Source organism: Gallus gallus, chromosome 3 (assembly GCF_016699485.2).
Source record: "Gallus gallus isolate bGalGal1 chromosome 3, bGalGal1.mat.broiler.GRCg7b, whole genome shotgun sequence".
NCBI classification, from domain to species: domain Eukaryota; kingdom Metazoa; phylum Chordata; class Aves; order Galliformes; family Phasianidae; genus Gallus; species Gallus gallus.
This window is the reverse complement of record NC_052534.1, coordinates 20,820,811-20,835,761: the sequence shown is the minus strand read 5'-3', so window position 1 is coordinate 20,835,761 and position 14,951 is coordinate 20,820,811. Positions and strand designations below refer to the sequence as shown.

General features: G+C 37.3%; 1 protein-coding gene across 1 annotated transcript in view; it reads right to left on the bottom strand.

Annotated features, from left to right (window-relative positions):
* PTPN14 (protein tyrosine phosphatase non-receptor type 14) overlaps nucleotides 1-14,951 on the bottom strand; it is a 109,840-nt gene that overhangs the window by 25,490 nt on the left and 69,399 nt on the right. Inside the window, exons 5-11 of the mRNA XM_419419.7 lie at nucleotides 13,290-13,357; nucleotides 10,333-10,403; nucleotides 8,668-8,755; nucleotides 7,250-7,338; nucleotides 5,533-5,620; nucleotides 4,835-4,917; nucleotides 2,448-2,505 (exon numbers count right to left, since the gene is read on the bottom strand). Of these exons, the coding sequence (XP_419419.4) occupies nucleotides 2,448-2,505; nucleotides 4,835-4,917; nucleotides 5,533-5,620; nucleotides 7,250-7,338; nucleotides 8,668-8,755; nucleotides 10,333-10,403; nucleotides 13,290-13,357 (545 nt within the window). The remainder of the gene's footprint in view (nucleotides 1-2,447; nucleotides 2,506-4,834; nucleotides 4,918-5,532; nucleotides 5,621-7,249; nucleotides 7,339-8,667; nucleotides 8,756-10,332; nucleotides 10,404-13,289; nucleotides 13,358-14,951) is intronic.

Here is a 14,951-nt window from a genome sequence, read left to right as displayed (position 1 = left end):
TGTTCCTTAACAGAATAAGAGGTTGTCATCTAAGCTGATTTAAGTAGTTCAAACTATTAAGGAATTCTGTGGATGCCCAAGGCCAAAAAGAAACTCCAAATGATTTAGCTTTGCATGCACATGCACACAATGAACACCAAGCAACAGTTTGCCACTGAAGAGGGGGGTGAAGAAGGGGTTAAATTTACATTTTCTATGTAAATGGGGAGACAGAATGAGAATCAAAGAAAGTGAGTGCACATATGAATTCTTGCATATGAAATGGCTGTTAAGCTAGAGCTGGAAGATACTAGGAAATATTTCTGCTGGATGAATAACTTCTAGGGGTATAAAACCCTACTCTCACTGAACATTTTGGGCAAAGGAGACTAATCCTGACAACCCGTGTAGGACAGATTAGCTTGGAACAAATCAAGATGTTTGAAAGCCTAGAAAATGGAAAAATGGTAGGTGGAGGAAACATGCAAGGAAGAAGAGAGTTACTTCTACTGGAAATTTATATATCTGGAGCAGATGGTTGCCTTTGTTATACAAGCAGACAGTATTGAAGCTACCTGAATATCTGCATATGGCCTGGGCTTTTTTTTCCCTCCCTTTCTTTCTTTTAAATTTTCTTTTGTATTAACACTATTGAAAGCTTTGAGACATGGAGAACTTTAATACCCAACTTACGGATCACTTGGATTAAAAAACAACAACCACCACCACCGAACATATAACATATATGGAGGAGGTTTTGCTGCGAAAAGAAAGTGTAAAGTGGCCTTAAAACAATAGTTAATAGGATCAACCACGATGTCAAAACCATATGAAGGGTCTTACTGTGAAAATAGCAAACATGATTCTCAGTGAAGTGGTACAGCCTCACTCCAAAGATTCCACTTCAATTCTCATTTATGCCTACTGATTTGTTACTACACAAGACAAGTGAATATGGAGGCGTATAAAAGTGCATACAGAGCAGAAAACAGACAGGAGGGCTTTCTTTTCTCTTTTCCTTTTTCTTCTCAAAGAGAATGGCTCAAACAAGTTAGCAAAACAATTATGTACACATTAAAATTCAACATAAATGGTCAGCAGCTCTGTTCAAGTTTCAACTGACAAGCATGTATTCCTCATTTTCATCCTCCTATTTTTATTTTAAACTTGTTGCCCACTTCAAAACAAGCAAGCAGTGGGATTTGATTTTCCTCTTAACAAGTAGACTGCATTTTTTCTGTATCTAATAGAAGGTAGCTCTCTCTTTCACTTTGTGATATACCTGAGGCTCATTTCTTCGCTTTAATTCTTTCATAGCCACCTCCAAGTGCCAGACTAGCAGATACCAAAAATACTTTAGGTGTGCTTAAGAGAATGTAATACACAACCACTGTGTCCTGTATTAAAACACCCTAGAAACAAGCTGAGAATGAAAGGACAAAGAAAGATGTAGCCAGCAACAGCAGGTTTCCTGCAAATGACTGGGAAACACAAAATGGAACTTCTAGAGCTAATGGGCATGTGCACTCAGAAAAATAGTCTGCACTGAAATCTGCAAAGATAAAACTATTCTAACATCAGTACTGCTTAGTCTTAGTTTTGGAACAATTTTGCTAGCAGTTATCACATCCTCAGGACATCAAGAAAACATTCCTGCCCTCATAAGCTTTCCGCTCACTATGTACCAGTGCTGTAAAGGATCAACAGTGCTGCTACTCTTGCTTAATGGGTTCTGAATTACTGTAAGAAATAATGACATACTGGATGTTTAAATTAGATCCACAAAAGTGTCCTTAGAGCTGACCAGGCCAGAGGGGGAATATTCCCACAGATATATATTTTTTTGGTCAAGGTTTCAGGAAAAAAGGTGTTTCTTTTTTTTTTTTTTTTTTGTCAGAATGATAATATTTATCATTTCAAATGGAAATGAACAGACTTAAAAAAACTGAGTCTTGGATTGATGATAAAAATTTTTCTTAAAATCATGGTGACTTCACACAGAGAATAGACTCTCAAGTCTAGAAACAGAGTAAACTGAGTAAACTAAACGTAGATTTTGTACAAAAACCAAGGAATTGAAAAAACACAAGCAGCTGTAAAATTAATGCAATGAATGGATTTCAGTGTATTCAGAAAAAGATGGCTCACAGTGTTTCTAGGCTGCAGAGGACTGCCTTCTTTAGATACTGAGTATAGTATCAATCCAGTAGAAAAGACGCTTACTTTCTGCAGAGCAAGTAAAAATGTAGTGCCTTGAAGACTGTAATTTTAAGAGAATCGGTGGTGATATTATCCAGTTAAACTAATCAACTTGGGCAGCTGCACCCTTGAAACTCATTCCAATCCTACTGCCTACAAGAAATGATTTTATGTGCTTATTTGAAATTTAGAAAGTATTCCATCTTACACAATGTCCCATCTCATCAGAAGTGGTACTGACACTCTTAAATTAAGACCACAGTACGTACCAAAGATGATCTACTCCAAGTGGGCCGTCGTCGAATAGGGGGAGGAGAACTTGATTGTCTGTGGAAGAAAAAGTAAAGAGAAATGCTCGAGTCCACACTATTTCAATTCTAATTATGGAACAAATGGGAAAAATGAGACATGAAGGATCTGTAAATACTGCTCATTTATGAGATTAAATGAATGTAAATAACATGAAAGTATTTTAGATCTTTAGATCTAAATCTTTAGATCTTTCTTCAGATATAGTATTCCAATTCCAAAACATACATGCCTTCTATTGATTATTCTATTTAGCTTATTTGGAAACATAAGAAAAAAAAAACAAAACTGTGGCTTGAAAATGAATCAAACAAAAAAGTCTCTTAAGCAATAAAAACTGAACATGTCATACAGGCACAGTCTCAGATGACTTAATGTGAACACTAAAAAAAAATAATACAATTTTATGAAATTCATAGCAATCACTCCAAAGCAATGCACACAGATCAGGCGGAAAAAAGCAACTGGTTAATACCAGCAGGACCAAATACAGTGTTAGAATAGCCAGGTGCAGTGGAAGGAAGGAGGAATGTGGGAGAAAGAAAATGAAATAAGATAAGAAATAATTTGAAGGAGGCAGAAATATAGTGCTTACGTGAAGAGAGGAAAGGTGGAATTTCTCCTCCTACAGTTTCTGATCTGGTGAATGATGTTATGTGCAATTAGAGGAAATGCACACAGGAAAGCAAACAACTACAATTTTAACACAGAGGTCAGGAAAATTACTTGGCTAGAAAACACACATTGGCATATGCAGTCATCAATATCTGTGGCCCTAACACAGAAGCTGATACCACATGAGACCGTGGTAGGAAGGAAAGCAGTTCTAGTGGCAAAAATACATTCAAACTCTAGTTATTTCTTCACTGATCTCTTGATGTTCCCTATCTTTATTCATTCAAATATCTGATAGTTGTACGCAAAGCTGATATACCTAGCTCATGATACCCATATACTTACGGCTCAGTGTTCAGAAATAACCATGAGTTAAAGCTATTGCTTCTGCAGTTTAGATTATTAACTGAAATGGAATAGTCATCTCTGCTGACCCCAGTAAACAGCTTTATAGGGGAAATAATACTCAGAAAACAGATAATGGCATTTTGTTTTCTTTTTTGACTGTCACAGGGGAGATAAATAGGAACTTCCTCTGAATTCAATCCTTCTCAAAGTATTAAATTTAGCACTGGACTATTGAAATGCATTATACACTGCTAAAAAAGGCCTTTTCTGGTCTTCCGCTCAACTTCCAAGGGCAAGCATTATCTGCAATCTAATAAACGTCTTTTCCTATATGCAAAGGTATCACCAAATGTAGTTTACCTCATCAGTCTCTCCAATACCTGTAATTCACCATATGTTTATATATTGCGTGCACATGTAATACTAGAAAGTTAGACCTTCCAATCATTCCTTCATCACTGGCTTTATTTTCCAACAGATAGTATTACCCAGCTGAACAGATTGGATGTCCAGCTCTAACTAGAACTGTTGATGAGACTTCTTCATAGCTTCCTAGCTATCTAAATTTAAGTTTTACAAAGGATTTCCAATCCCACTGCTATACAAATCTGGCATATTTTGAAATACAAAACTCTACACTTATTAAAGCTAAATTTGACTCAAACTAAAATTGGCCGTGTGCTGGTATAAAAGAAGCATTCTCAGCTAATAAACTTACTTTTGACTTGCAACTAAAGTCTTATGAATTCCTCCTTCAGTTTGAGTGAATACACCTGTGAGAGAGGATGAGCTCACGACCAGTTTTTTAGTAAGTCCTAAAAGCAGAGCCTATAAAACACTCTAGGTTCAGGTTTAGTTTCTGCTGAGTTGTGCTTGTATGCCTATGCAGATGAACTTTCCCAGGTTTCCCCCCTGCTTGGTGCACGTAAGAAGCAGATAAATTATGCTACCCAAATTAGAACAGGATATCCTGTGTTTTCCACCAACCTTACTTGTTAGATGCATAGCACATCCTTAAAATGCTACTGTAACTCATATTCTGGCATGTTAACATAAGTCACCTTCCAATCCAGTTTATACTAGCATTCTGGGTTGTTATGAACAACAGAGACTAAAGGCTTCAATTTATTGGTCTGTCAGATTTGGCTGTTCATTGAGCAGTACCCAACAGAGCTCAAGCATCAAGCCTCTGAGGGCTCAGAATGAAATTTATATCTCATTCTTCTGTTCCAGATGATGGTTAAAACAAGAAAGAAAAAACAGCAAAGTAGAGCAGAATAACTGACACAAATGACTAGAAAAAACAACAAAACCAGACACGCCAAAACTCCAAGCACTTCCAAAGCAGGGTGTCAGAATATAATTCTGAGGAAAGAGTACTCACTCTGTGCAGATTTTGTTCTGTTTGTAAAACTTATGTCTTGCTGCAAACAGCCGTGAGATATATTTGGCATTTTCAAGATCATCCTTCAAACGCAAGGAAAAAGAAAAAAAAAAAAAAAAAAAGAAATGTATATAATCATTGATTTTGTTATTCTTACCAAGAAATAACGAGAGTTCTACAAATCCAATCATAGTAATGCTTTGTAAGGTCTGTCATGTACAGAACCTGACTGCCAAGAACATGCCTAGCGCCCTCAAGAATGTTTAAGGCATTGAATTACTGAAGTAGTGTGGCATGCCTTTGCATGCTGCCCCTTCACTGCTAAGTCGCAGTGGTAGGAAAAGAGGGACAACATTAAAAATGGCTGAAAGTTGCTGGTTCAGTTTCTACACTGACCTGGTTCAGTGAGATGTAGATGATTTTAAGTGCAGAGCAACACTGCACTCCTTGAGTTCCAGCACATGCACATGTGGTAGCTTGTCTGCCGTTCCTACAACTTCTTACGCTGCTATTGACATGGCAGCATGAAGGGCAGTGTGGCACCATGGATGTTTCACTGAACAAGCACTTCAGTTTTTTTCAGAATTCCCAGCATATTATTACTTAAGTATGTGTAGAATTAGAGTCTAAAAGGTTTTTAATACATACGCTTTATATAAGCATATTTCATGATAACACTGATTAGATCTTTTTCTTACTGTGTGAAAGAGCACGTTCTCTTCTTTGTTGATCAGCTCTAGAACAATTGAAGACTTGTTATGTGCAATATTCCCAATGTCATTCCACCTGTAGAGTAAAAAAATGTGGTACAGTTTGCCAACACATACATTCAAGCATTTCACAAACGCATTAAGTATCCCTTAGTCAACATTAGTCTTGTTCTACAGGAAAGTTTTTTCGGTAGCTGTTTGGTGAAGAAACATGGCCAGGATAATACGAAAATCAAGCACCGGTTCAAGGAGAAACAGATTTTTCAGCTCTTAGCCTGAAGCAGGAAATTTAAAAGCTCTCTTTGAAAACACTGACTTCAGGAATCACAACAGAAGATACCCTGGAAACACATTAGGAATAAATATAGTGAACACCAGCATTTTTGAATTGCTGGACCACAACCAGACAGAATGTTTCTTTTCCTACAGTGCCATTCCTGCTGTTTTCAACTTTCCTACAGAGATGGTTCTTGCTAAAGAAGGTAACTTGTCAACACGGTTACGTAGGCTACTCATACCATGTTAATACTGTTTAGCATTCACACTTTTTTTTTTTTTCAAATAATTGTCAGGTTACCCAAGATCGGAGTTATAATCTTCTTACAAATAGCTGACAGACAGACACACTGGCGTACAATGCATGCAATCCATGGGGATGGAAAGGACTTGTTTGTTCTGTTTGCAGCATGCATTCCTCTTCATGTCATGGCAAGATGCTTGGAGTGCATATTTGCAAGAGTAAGGATCCCAGCACCAGCTATCATTTCTGCATTTAAGAAGCTTCTTGCTTTTGACACTACATTTTAAGATGTCTTCAGAATGGCACAATTAAAAGAATTATTTAACTTCTTCACAGAATTACACACGTAAAATATCAGCCATATGGAAAAGAGAGACTTGACATTTTCAAAGATAATCATTTAATGCCCTTTTAAGGTGAAAACAAAAACAAACAAACAAAGCTAAGCAAAACAACAACAAATAAAAACCAAAACCCTTCTTGTTGAAGTCTGCTACAAGCCTTAGTTTGTGACTAAAAATGAGTGTACTCATAAACTAATGTTCAGGTTCATATCCTAACAGCAACAAGGACTAGGAAAAATCCACTCCACATTAACATCAAGATTAATGGAAATACTCAACAGTAGCAGATTTCTTGCAACATTTTCATACATAAATTCTTATAAGTTACAAAACCCACAAGAGAAAGTCAATAAAAAAGCTTTAGTAATTCTTAAAAACCAAAACAGTGGTACAAACATGTCAATGACAGACACGTAGATTTCAAAACTGCAATGAGAAAGTTCAGCTTTTTTAGTGGGATACCTAAATATGGTAACCAGATTTGCAGAAACGTTGAGTGCCTAGGCTGCCAGCAGTGAGGTTTAACAGATTTGCATTCAGATGCATCAAAGAAGCAGACACAAAGGCAAGAAAAGAAAAAGGATCAAAGCCTTGTAAGTAGAACATGATACATGACAGACAACTACATCTTTCTTGCCATCAAACCCATTCAGGGACATTAGAAATGATTCTTTATCACATCTCTTACGGCCAAGAGGCCAATGCTGAAAACAGTGAGGTGACTACTCCTTAGTGAGAGGATTGGCACTATTGAAGTCACATTTAAGTAAGGAAGAAAAAGACCCACACACAGAGCTCTGAAAAGAAGATCACTTTAAATGCTGAAGTCCCTAGCTTTTACCTATAGATCACAGTTGTCCTTCCAATTCTGTTTTTTATGAAGATTCCCATGAAGAAAATACCAAGGTGTATGTCATTTCCATGATTATCCTGCACAAAAACGGTATATATTTAGATTAATCAAGAAACTGGCAAAGGTATGCATAAGAACACATGCTGAACTACCAAACAGAAGCCATTCTTTAGGATGAATGCAGGACTAACCCTTGACTAACCTACAGTTTGCTGCTCTACAGGACTCTGATTTTCATTATTTCAACGCAACTAACATTTAGGTGGATTCATTCTGTTGATAAGTGAGAATAGATTAAGGCTAAGTGAGCCCAAGGTTCTCCTGTAGGAAACAACATAAATGCCACAAACAGGCATTTGTTATGTAACAGCTCACATACTCTATAACTGTGAGTATAGCTATCTAGAATCCATATGACTCCCAAAAGCAACAGTCTTCATTCACACCCATTATTTTTCCAGTCACCTGATAAAAAATGGAGAGGTTTCAGAATTCAGACCATACCTGGAGATAGAATCCATCTCAAAAACTTTACTCATCACACTTCCTCATTCAAAGTATTCTATGCAAAAGATCATAGCATGTCACCCTAAGATGTACTTGTATCTTTATAGAGATACAGCCTGCATTGTTTTGCAATTATTGCTTAAATATTCATCTGCATGCATCATATACTATCCTCTGTTCTTGCAATGCTTTTCAAAAACTACTGACTTTTTGTGTCTACCCATATTTCCTTGCAGGATCCCATACGTGTTCCTGTTGCATTTTACAGTTTCTCTCTTTAAAATGCTTTCTTCTTTTTGCTAGAAAAGCTTAATGATGTTGACAAAAGTTTTTCCACAGTTAGTCAACAAAACCAACTCTTTGCTAGCTTCACATATAGCAATAGAGTCACACTGTACATGGTAGAAAGAAGCTTCCAGTAAAAGGGAACTGACTATCAGTACAAATTAAACCTTGAACAACCCCCTCAGTTTTGTCTGTGTGGAGCACCTGTGCGTAGGTGTAAGAAATTAAGGAAAGGATAAAGTTGAAGCTTAATAAATAGCAACTTAAAAAGATAGAATAGGTCTTAGTTTCCTATCCTGTGAAATAAGACCAGAACTGAGGTTTATTTGCCCCAGTCATTCTCCCTCAGGAGCATCTCAGTTTCCCAAGGGAGCATGCACGGTAGGCAGACCCTGGCACATAACAGCCTTTTGTGTCAAGAGGATTTTGGTGGGGGGGAAGTAACAGCAGTAGGATACCCTCATGCTGCAGTCTCCATTCAAACTACCAGAAACCATTTCATCATCTAGAACAGTGAAACAACTCCCAGGTGTTCTGGACGAACAACGCACATGTGTTACAAAGGTCACTGATAATTGGATGTAGGGGTTTCTTTCTTACATATGCTAACATACCTTCACAGGGAACATTTCCTGTCCGAACCCATCAAGGCGTTCCACTTCATTGATGTACATTAGCTCAGCCTCTGCTGCTGTAATGCCACTGCAATTGGAGTAAGGGGTGGAATTTTACTGCACATTGCTAAGGTAAGGTATAAAACATAGTTTAAACTATAGGAGGAACAAACTGAGCTGATCTATTGTTCACTGCATCAAATATTTTTCCAGGCTTTATTAAACATCAGGCCGTTGCATTAGATTGTGTGTTTGTGCCTAGTCTTGGATGGCCAATTTGAGACATCAGAGTCCTCATCTGCATAAACCACATATGAACTCACTGAAATTGCTTAAAATGACTTAGAAGTGAAGACCTACATTTTCATATTAGCTGCTCAAAAACACAGGAAATAATCCAAGTTTTGAGAAGGTTCTCTTTCGTAACAGAAAACAAACCATCTGAAAACTAATACACACGTGTCTGCACATGCTCCTGTCACACCTCAGGAATTCAGACAGACTTCAGTTCTCAAAAGCAGGTCAGAATAGATTGCAGGTTGCTCCAAAAGAAAGTCACAATTAATGTTTCTCCTCTTTGCTCCTCCTTGGTACAGCATACAAGCAGAAATATAGGAACCAGACACTTATGAGAAACAGGGAGAGAAAACAGGTGGAATTTGATCTACCTGCTGAAGTAAGGATAGGTATTTGTCATTTGTGTTGCTGAAATAGCACTAAAGAGCACAGCAGGGATGGAAATCTTACTTTTCAAATCCATGAGTTAACCGTAAGCAGCCCTGAGCAAAGACTGAAGAACAGAACCAGGCCTATTCATGGCCAGCTTGGAAGCTAACCCTTCAGTTGCATCAAAGGCTCAAGCTTGCATTGAAACTCATACTGAGAATGGCCTTCCACTCAGAGATTGGTACTTGCACCTTTAGAACCATTTTTTTTTGTCACTTAATGGGGATGTTGCATCTTTCATATAGTATTCCAATTACACGTCATATAATAGAGCTTTAAATGTAGATTCACAATATAACGTGAAAGATTATTTTCACTAACATACAGACATCGTCATTTTTCTAGAGGTTTGAATACCTTTACCATCAGGACACCTAGGTGACACAAAATAAGTCTATTTACAAAGGAAGACTTAAGGACTAATATGTAGATTATTAATTAGTGTCTGTGTATTTTAATTTTTCTACAAGGAGACTTAAAACTCAACAAGATAAGGTTCATTTTCTGTCATTTTCATTTACATTATGTTGGGAGTGTATGTATCCCTCCCTCTTTTGAATGAGAGAAAACCCTTGAAGAGACCCCCTTGGACCACCCCATTCAAGTCATGAGGGTCTTTCACCACCAGGATTTAAATGAAACCAAAAAGAAAAAGAAATCTACTACATAACAAGTAGCTTTACACATGTTCCTTTAACCTGATGGTAGAAATGGTCGTTTTATTTGGGATGGAATTCCATGGCAAATTTGTGCACCCAACATGCAGGTAATCTTCTGTAACACACTAATTAAAAATCCAGCTAGATGTAGCATAACAGTAACATGGAGATAAGTTAGTTTACCACTGCAAGGAAAGGGTGGGGAAGAAGGAAAGTAAAGGAATGAGGATGACAATTGAAAAAAAGATAGTAAAGCTGAATCTTCACATAACAAGCTCACCTGTGAGTTCGGTGTTCTTGTGCAACCTTTTGAGTCAGTTCCTCCAGGACAGCTTCATCCTGGGTCCAGTCCTATAGGAATATTAAGTAGCATTAAAAACTACTCATCCAAAGAGGCAGCATAATGCAAGACAGGAATTCCAATGGCATGTTTCAGGGTTGTTTCCTGTTCACCCTCTTGCAGGCAGTTACAGAGAAGGAGCTTAGCACCAACTGCACTGAAAATCCAGGGCACGTGTTTGAGCAGGGGTTGCTGAAGACATGCAAGAAAAATATCACGGTCTGAGATAGGGTATTGTGGGGCTAAAATGATACTGTTAAGAACAGTGCTAAGGTGGGTTTTTTTATTGCAAAAACCAGAACAGACTGCAGAGCATGGATAAGAGAGATTTTCCTGGATAAGTATCAAACAAGCCTTGAAAAGCACTTGGAAGTCTACAAATGAATACGTACGTTTTAGAACAGTCCAAAATAATCCATACACCATGCAGACTGAACTCATGCGTATTTCCTGTCCTGTGGCCTGCAGGTACTGCCTTCCTCACGTTAACAGGGATCAAAAATTTTGCTATCTCTCCTACTATGTAATGGAATTCATCTTAAACTTGTGACACATTTCTGAGTAGAATTTTTTTCTTCCAAAAATTAAATATATGGTAGAAAAAAATCTGAAATAATTGAGAAAAACTTATTAAAGGAAATCTGATCATAAATTCAAGGTAACGAAAAGGAAGCTAAAACATTTTCTTCCAAAATCTCTAAGTTCTTATTTTTATTTTTAAAAGCCTTAAGACTGCATATAATGTACTTAAGTACACTGCTTGCTTCTTGCTTAACGGGGCCCTCCCTCTGATATTTGCTTCTGTCACAAAAATATGTGAAAGTGGTAGCGTGCTAATGAAAAATGGCACAGTACATGCCTATGCACAGCTACACACCTGTGGGGTGTACTGTGTACATAACTTTGTTCTTTTCACTGCTGAAAAAATGCCATTTGACACACATTGTAGCCTCACAAGATCAAACAGTAAAAAGGTAGCTGCCCCTCCCTCATGCACTGTCTCTCTTTACCAATGAATTTATAGCAGTGTTCTTGTTGGAGGCTCTTAGTGTGCCTGAGATTTGCTGAAATACTCCCACTTGCTTCAGGACTAGTTTATATCTACAGCACTTAGTAACTGTCACTGAACTTGTGGTGAAGTATTTACTGCTATATCACCCACTCCTCCCCAGAGGGGCAGAGACCAGAAGTTAAAGAAGGGATGGAGATGCCTAGAGAAACAGCTGATTTAAGAGTGGGCTCCTGAAGGCTAAGGAAGCTGATACTTTGCTGATCTTGTCAAATTTATTAGTGGTAGCATGGATGAATGGCTAGATACCGCTGTGGTAAGAGGAAAGCTTACCACCATACAGACCACAACAACACAGCGAAGGCAGTTGACTCACAAAAGGAAGTTCTAGGATATTGGCCTGAAAAGTAACTGCTGAACTACACTGAAATGTGTCTTGAAATCTCATTTGGAGGCCTAAACTCTCCCGTTTTTTACTTTTCTTTTAATAAAAAGAAGAACACCATCAGTATATTGGAAGAACTTTGTAGGAGTAATTTATGAGGTGACAACTTGACTACACCTTTCTGTCTGTACTTGCAGTCATCATCTTTCCCTCTTACACTACCATACATGACTTCATAAGCCATCAACTGTATACAAAATCATCAATTACCAATTACTAACAAGAATGCTTGTTGTAACAAGAATAGACCAATAACACCTATTCCTAATAAAGAAATCTTGCTCCACTAGTCATGTTAACAGAGGATCCTCAGTGAAACGTCAATACCAAAGCCCTGATCTAGGTATAAAAGATTCAGATCTCTGCATATTCGTTAATTTCTCCTCTTCTTATTGATCTTCTTTTTCAGGTGACTATCAGCTCCGCCTGCTTGCTTGAAATTGCACTTTCACATCGAGATACGCATAAATACCATCTCTTCGGACTTGAGAATTGACTAGCAGCTTACTGCTTACTGCAGTTCCCATGCAGTTAAAAAGTGAAGGTATATAGGATGAAATTCTTAATTATTCTCCTTCTGTCTTTCCACTTACTGAAGAAGGAAACCAGCTGCTTTATTTCTAGGCAGTAACAATTAGGGCAGGGGAAGCCCATCTCACTTCCAAATTTTGTTTCTAGCCTGACAGAATTTCAAGTGCTTTTATTTTGTCAAGTTTATGCTCAAGCTCTGTGCTCGTGAAGCTTCTGAACTAAAACAGCCTTAATCTTAGGTGGTGGTGTTTTGATTATTTTCTCCTTTCTTTTCTCTTTTTTCCTCCATTTCTTTTAATCCATTCTCCCAGATGGACTCAATGTCATGGGTTACAAGTGCTTGACATTTATCAGCATAGTTCCTAATGCTATCAGTGACTTAAAACACTTCCCCCAGCATTCAAATCATTTGCTAGTTTGTCATTTTAATTTAAAACAATTTCACAGCACAGTCCCTGGAGGACATTTTGAGAACAGATTCACAGTTCACTTCAGTCTAACAGTCAGCTGATGTAGATGCATATTCTCTTTAGCAAAGATTTCACGATATGTCCTGTGGCACAACCTTATTTCATCAGCTGGTTTTATATTCCATTGTTTGGCCATGTTACTAATGCTGCAGTACAGTTAATATACAACATTCTGAAGAGCTGCAAATTGTTTTTTGATTCAAGTACGTACACTTTATTGTTGACATCTACTCTCAGTGGAGATTTAACAGGAACTGAAAAAGGGCTAGATTTCTATAGCACTTATTCATCCAGCTGCAATCGAGTATATTGCAGAGCAAAGTTTATTTCCGCTATTAATAATTTAGTGCTGGTGCTTTTACTCTGTTATCAACAAAGCCATCTCTGAGGCATGGAGAAATTACTCATAAAAGACCACAAGACAGGAGGATAAGGAACTCACCATAGGAAACAAGACATACTCTCGGAGGAAGTCATGAGATTCAAACTGATGATAGTCTCCAAAATCCGCTGGAAAAAACAAGACAATTACTCATTTTAGCACTTTCTACACACGTTAAGACCACACTCAGTCTTTGCGCAGATGCTTAACTTCAAATGGGTGAGTTCTCTGTGAAGCCACAACCCAGCACAAAGATTTCTGTTTGTACTTTAGCTTTTAACACGGAGGTCTGAAAATAAAAGTGCTATTGCAAGAGATCAAATAACAGCCAACAAGCAATTTCTCTCTTTTGATCCTTTATATTATGACCATTTGCAGTGCTTAACCATCAGGAGCACAAGAGGTTCTTTTCTTACTGTAACCTCAATGAATTAATACTACCATCTGACAAGACCACGATACCCCTGCCTCTTTAAAATGGTACATAGTTTTGCTTCTCCAGTGTCCCCAAAAGAATTTAGCCTACCTCTGCTACAATTCTGCATAACCGTACAAAAAATGCTTAATTTTACAGCCTAGGTATATCAAGAAGTCAATTATATTAAAAAATGAGTTGTCAACAACCAACGGAGTTTCAAAATTGTAGAAAATGCTTCCTAAAGGCTAAACTACTTAAAAAAAAAAAGAATATATATTTGTTAAATACACAACAACTTATATCAAAAGAATCTCTTGCCGGGAGGTTTCTATTTTATATTAACTGAAGTGGATCAAACGCCATCTACAAGATTCTTACATTATAGAAGGTGGAAATCCCCACCATAAATCATATTAGCTAAACATTCTTTCAAAGCTTCTAGACAACTTCATGTATTGCAGGATGCCAAAAACGCAGTTTCATTTTGTTTTCACCTCAGAGTTATGTTTTAACATAAACAGAAAGAAATCAAAATGGACATGAAACAGACTCTGCAAGTTTAAAAGAAGTATTTCAAATATCTTTGGTTGCATCACATGAAAAGAACAAAGGGAGTAATACAAGGTCACGAATAAAGCAAATAAGTGCAGGATCTTGATGCAGTGGTCTTTGAAATATTATAGATTACATTGAAAATTCTGGGTAACAGTAACTACTTCAAAATGCTACAGCTTCAAGAAACATAGGACCAGAGAAACATACTTGGTGCCTATTTACCATTAACTTACATACTCGCAAAGCTTAGTTTTCTCATATTACAAGAGTAGAATCTTGTATAGATCTTTTCCATCATTCATAAAACATATAAAGATATAACAGGAAATATTTTTCCTTCAAGTTTTAACCAAGCAATAAAAGGTTTCAACAGAACAACTGCCCTATAAAAATCATACTAACATTACTCTTAATCACAATTAGTGTTATTTTTAAGGTACTGCTATTTTACAGTACAGTTTCAGAGTATTTAAAAAAAGTGGTTGCTGATACCTTTCTTAAACACATTCAGGGGACCTGGTACAGACACAACCTAGTGACTTGAGTTTTCATTTGTATCTACTGTTCCTTCAATGCTAAAAAAGAGCACAATGATAAACACCTTTGAAAATCTATTTTTCAAGGCAGTTGCAAAGCGTCTTAAGAACTACCAATGGCAGCGAGAAGTAGATTATCACTGCTCTGGCACTCCTGCAACCGCAAAGCTTACTCAAAATGGAAAAATGAAGATTCTTATTCTTTCTGAAAGT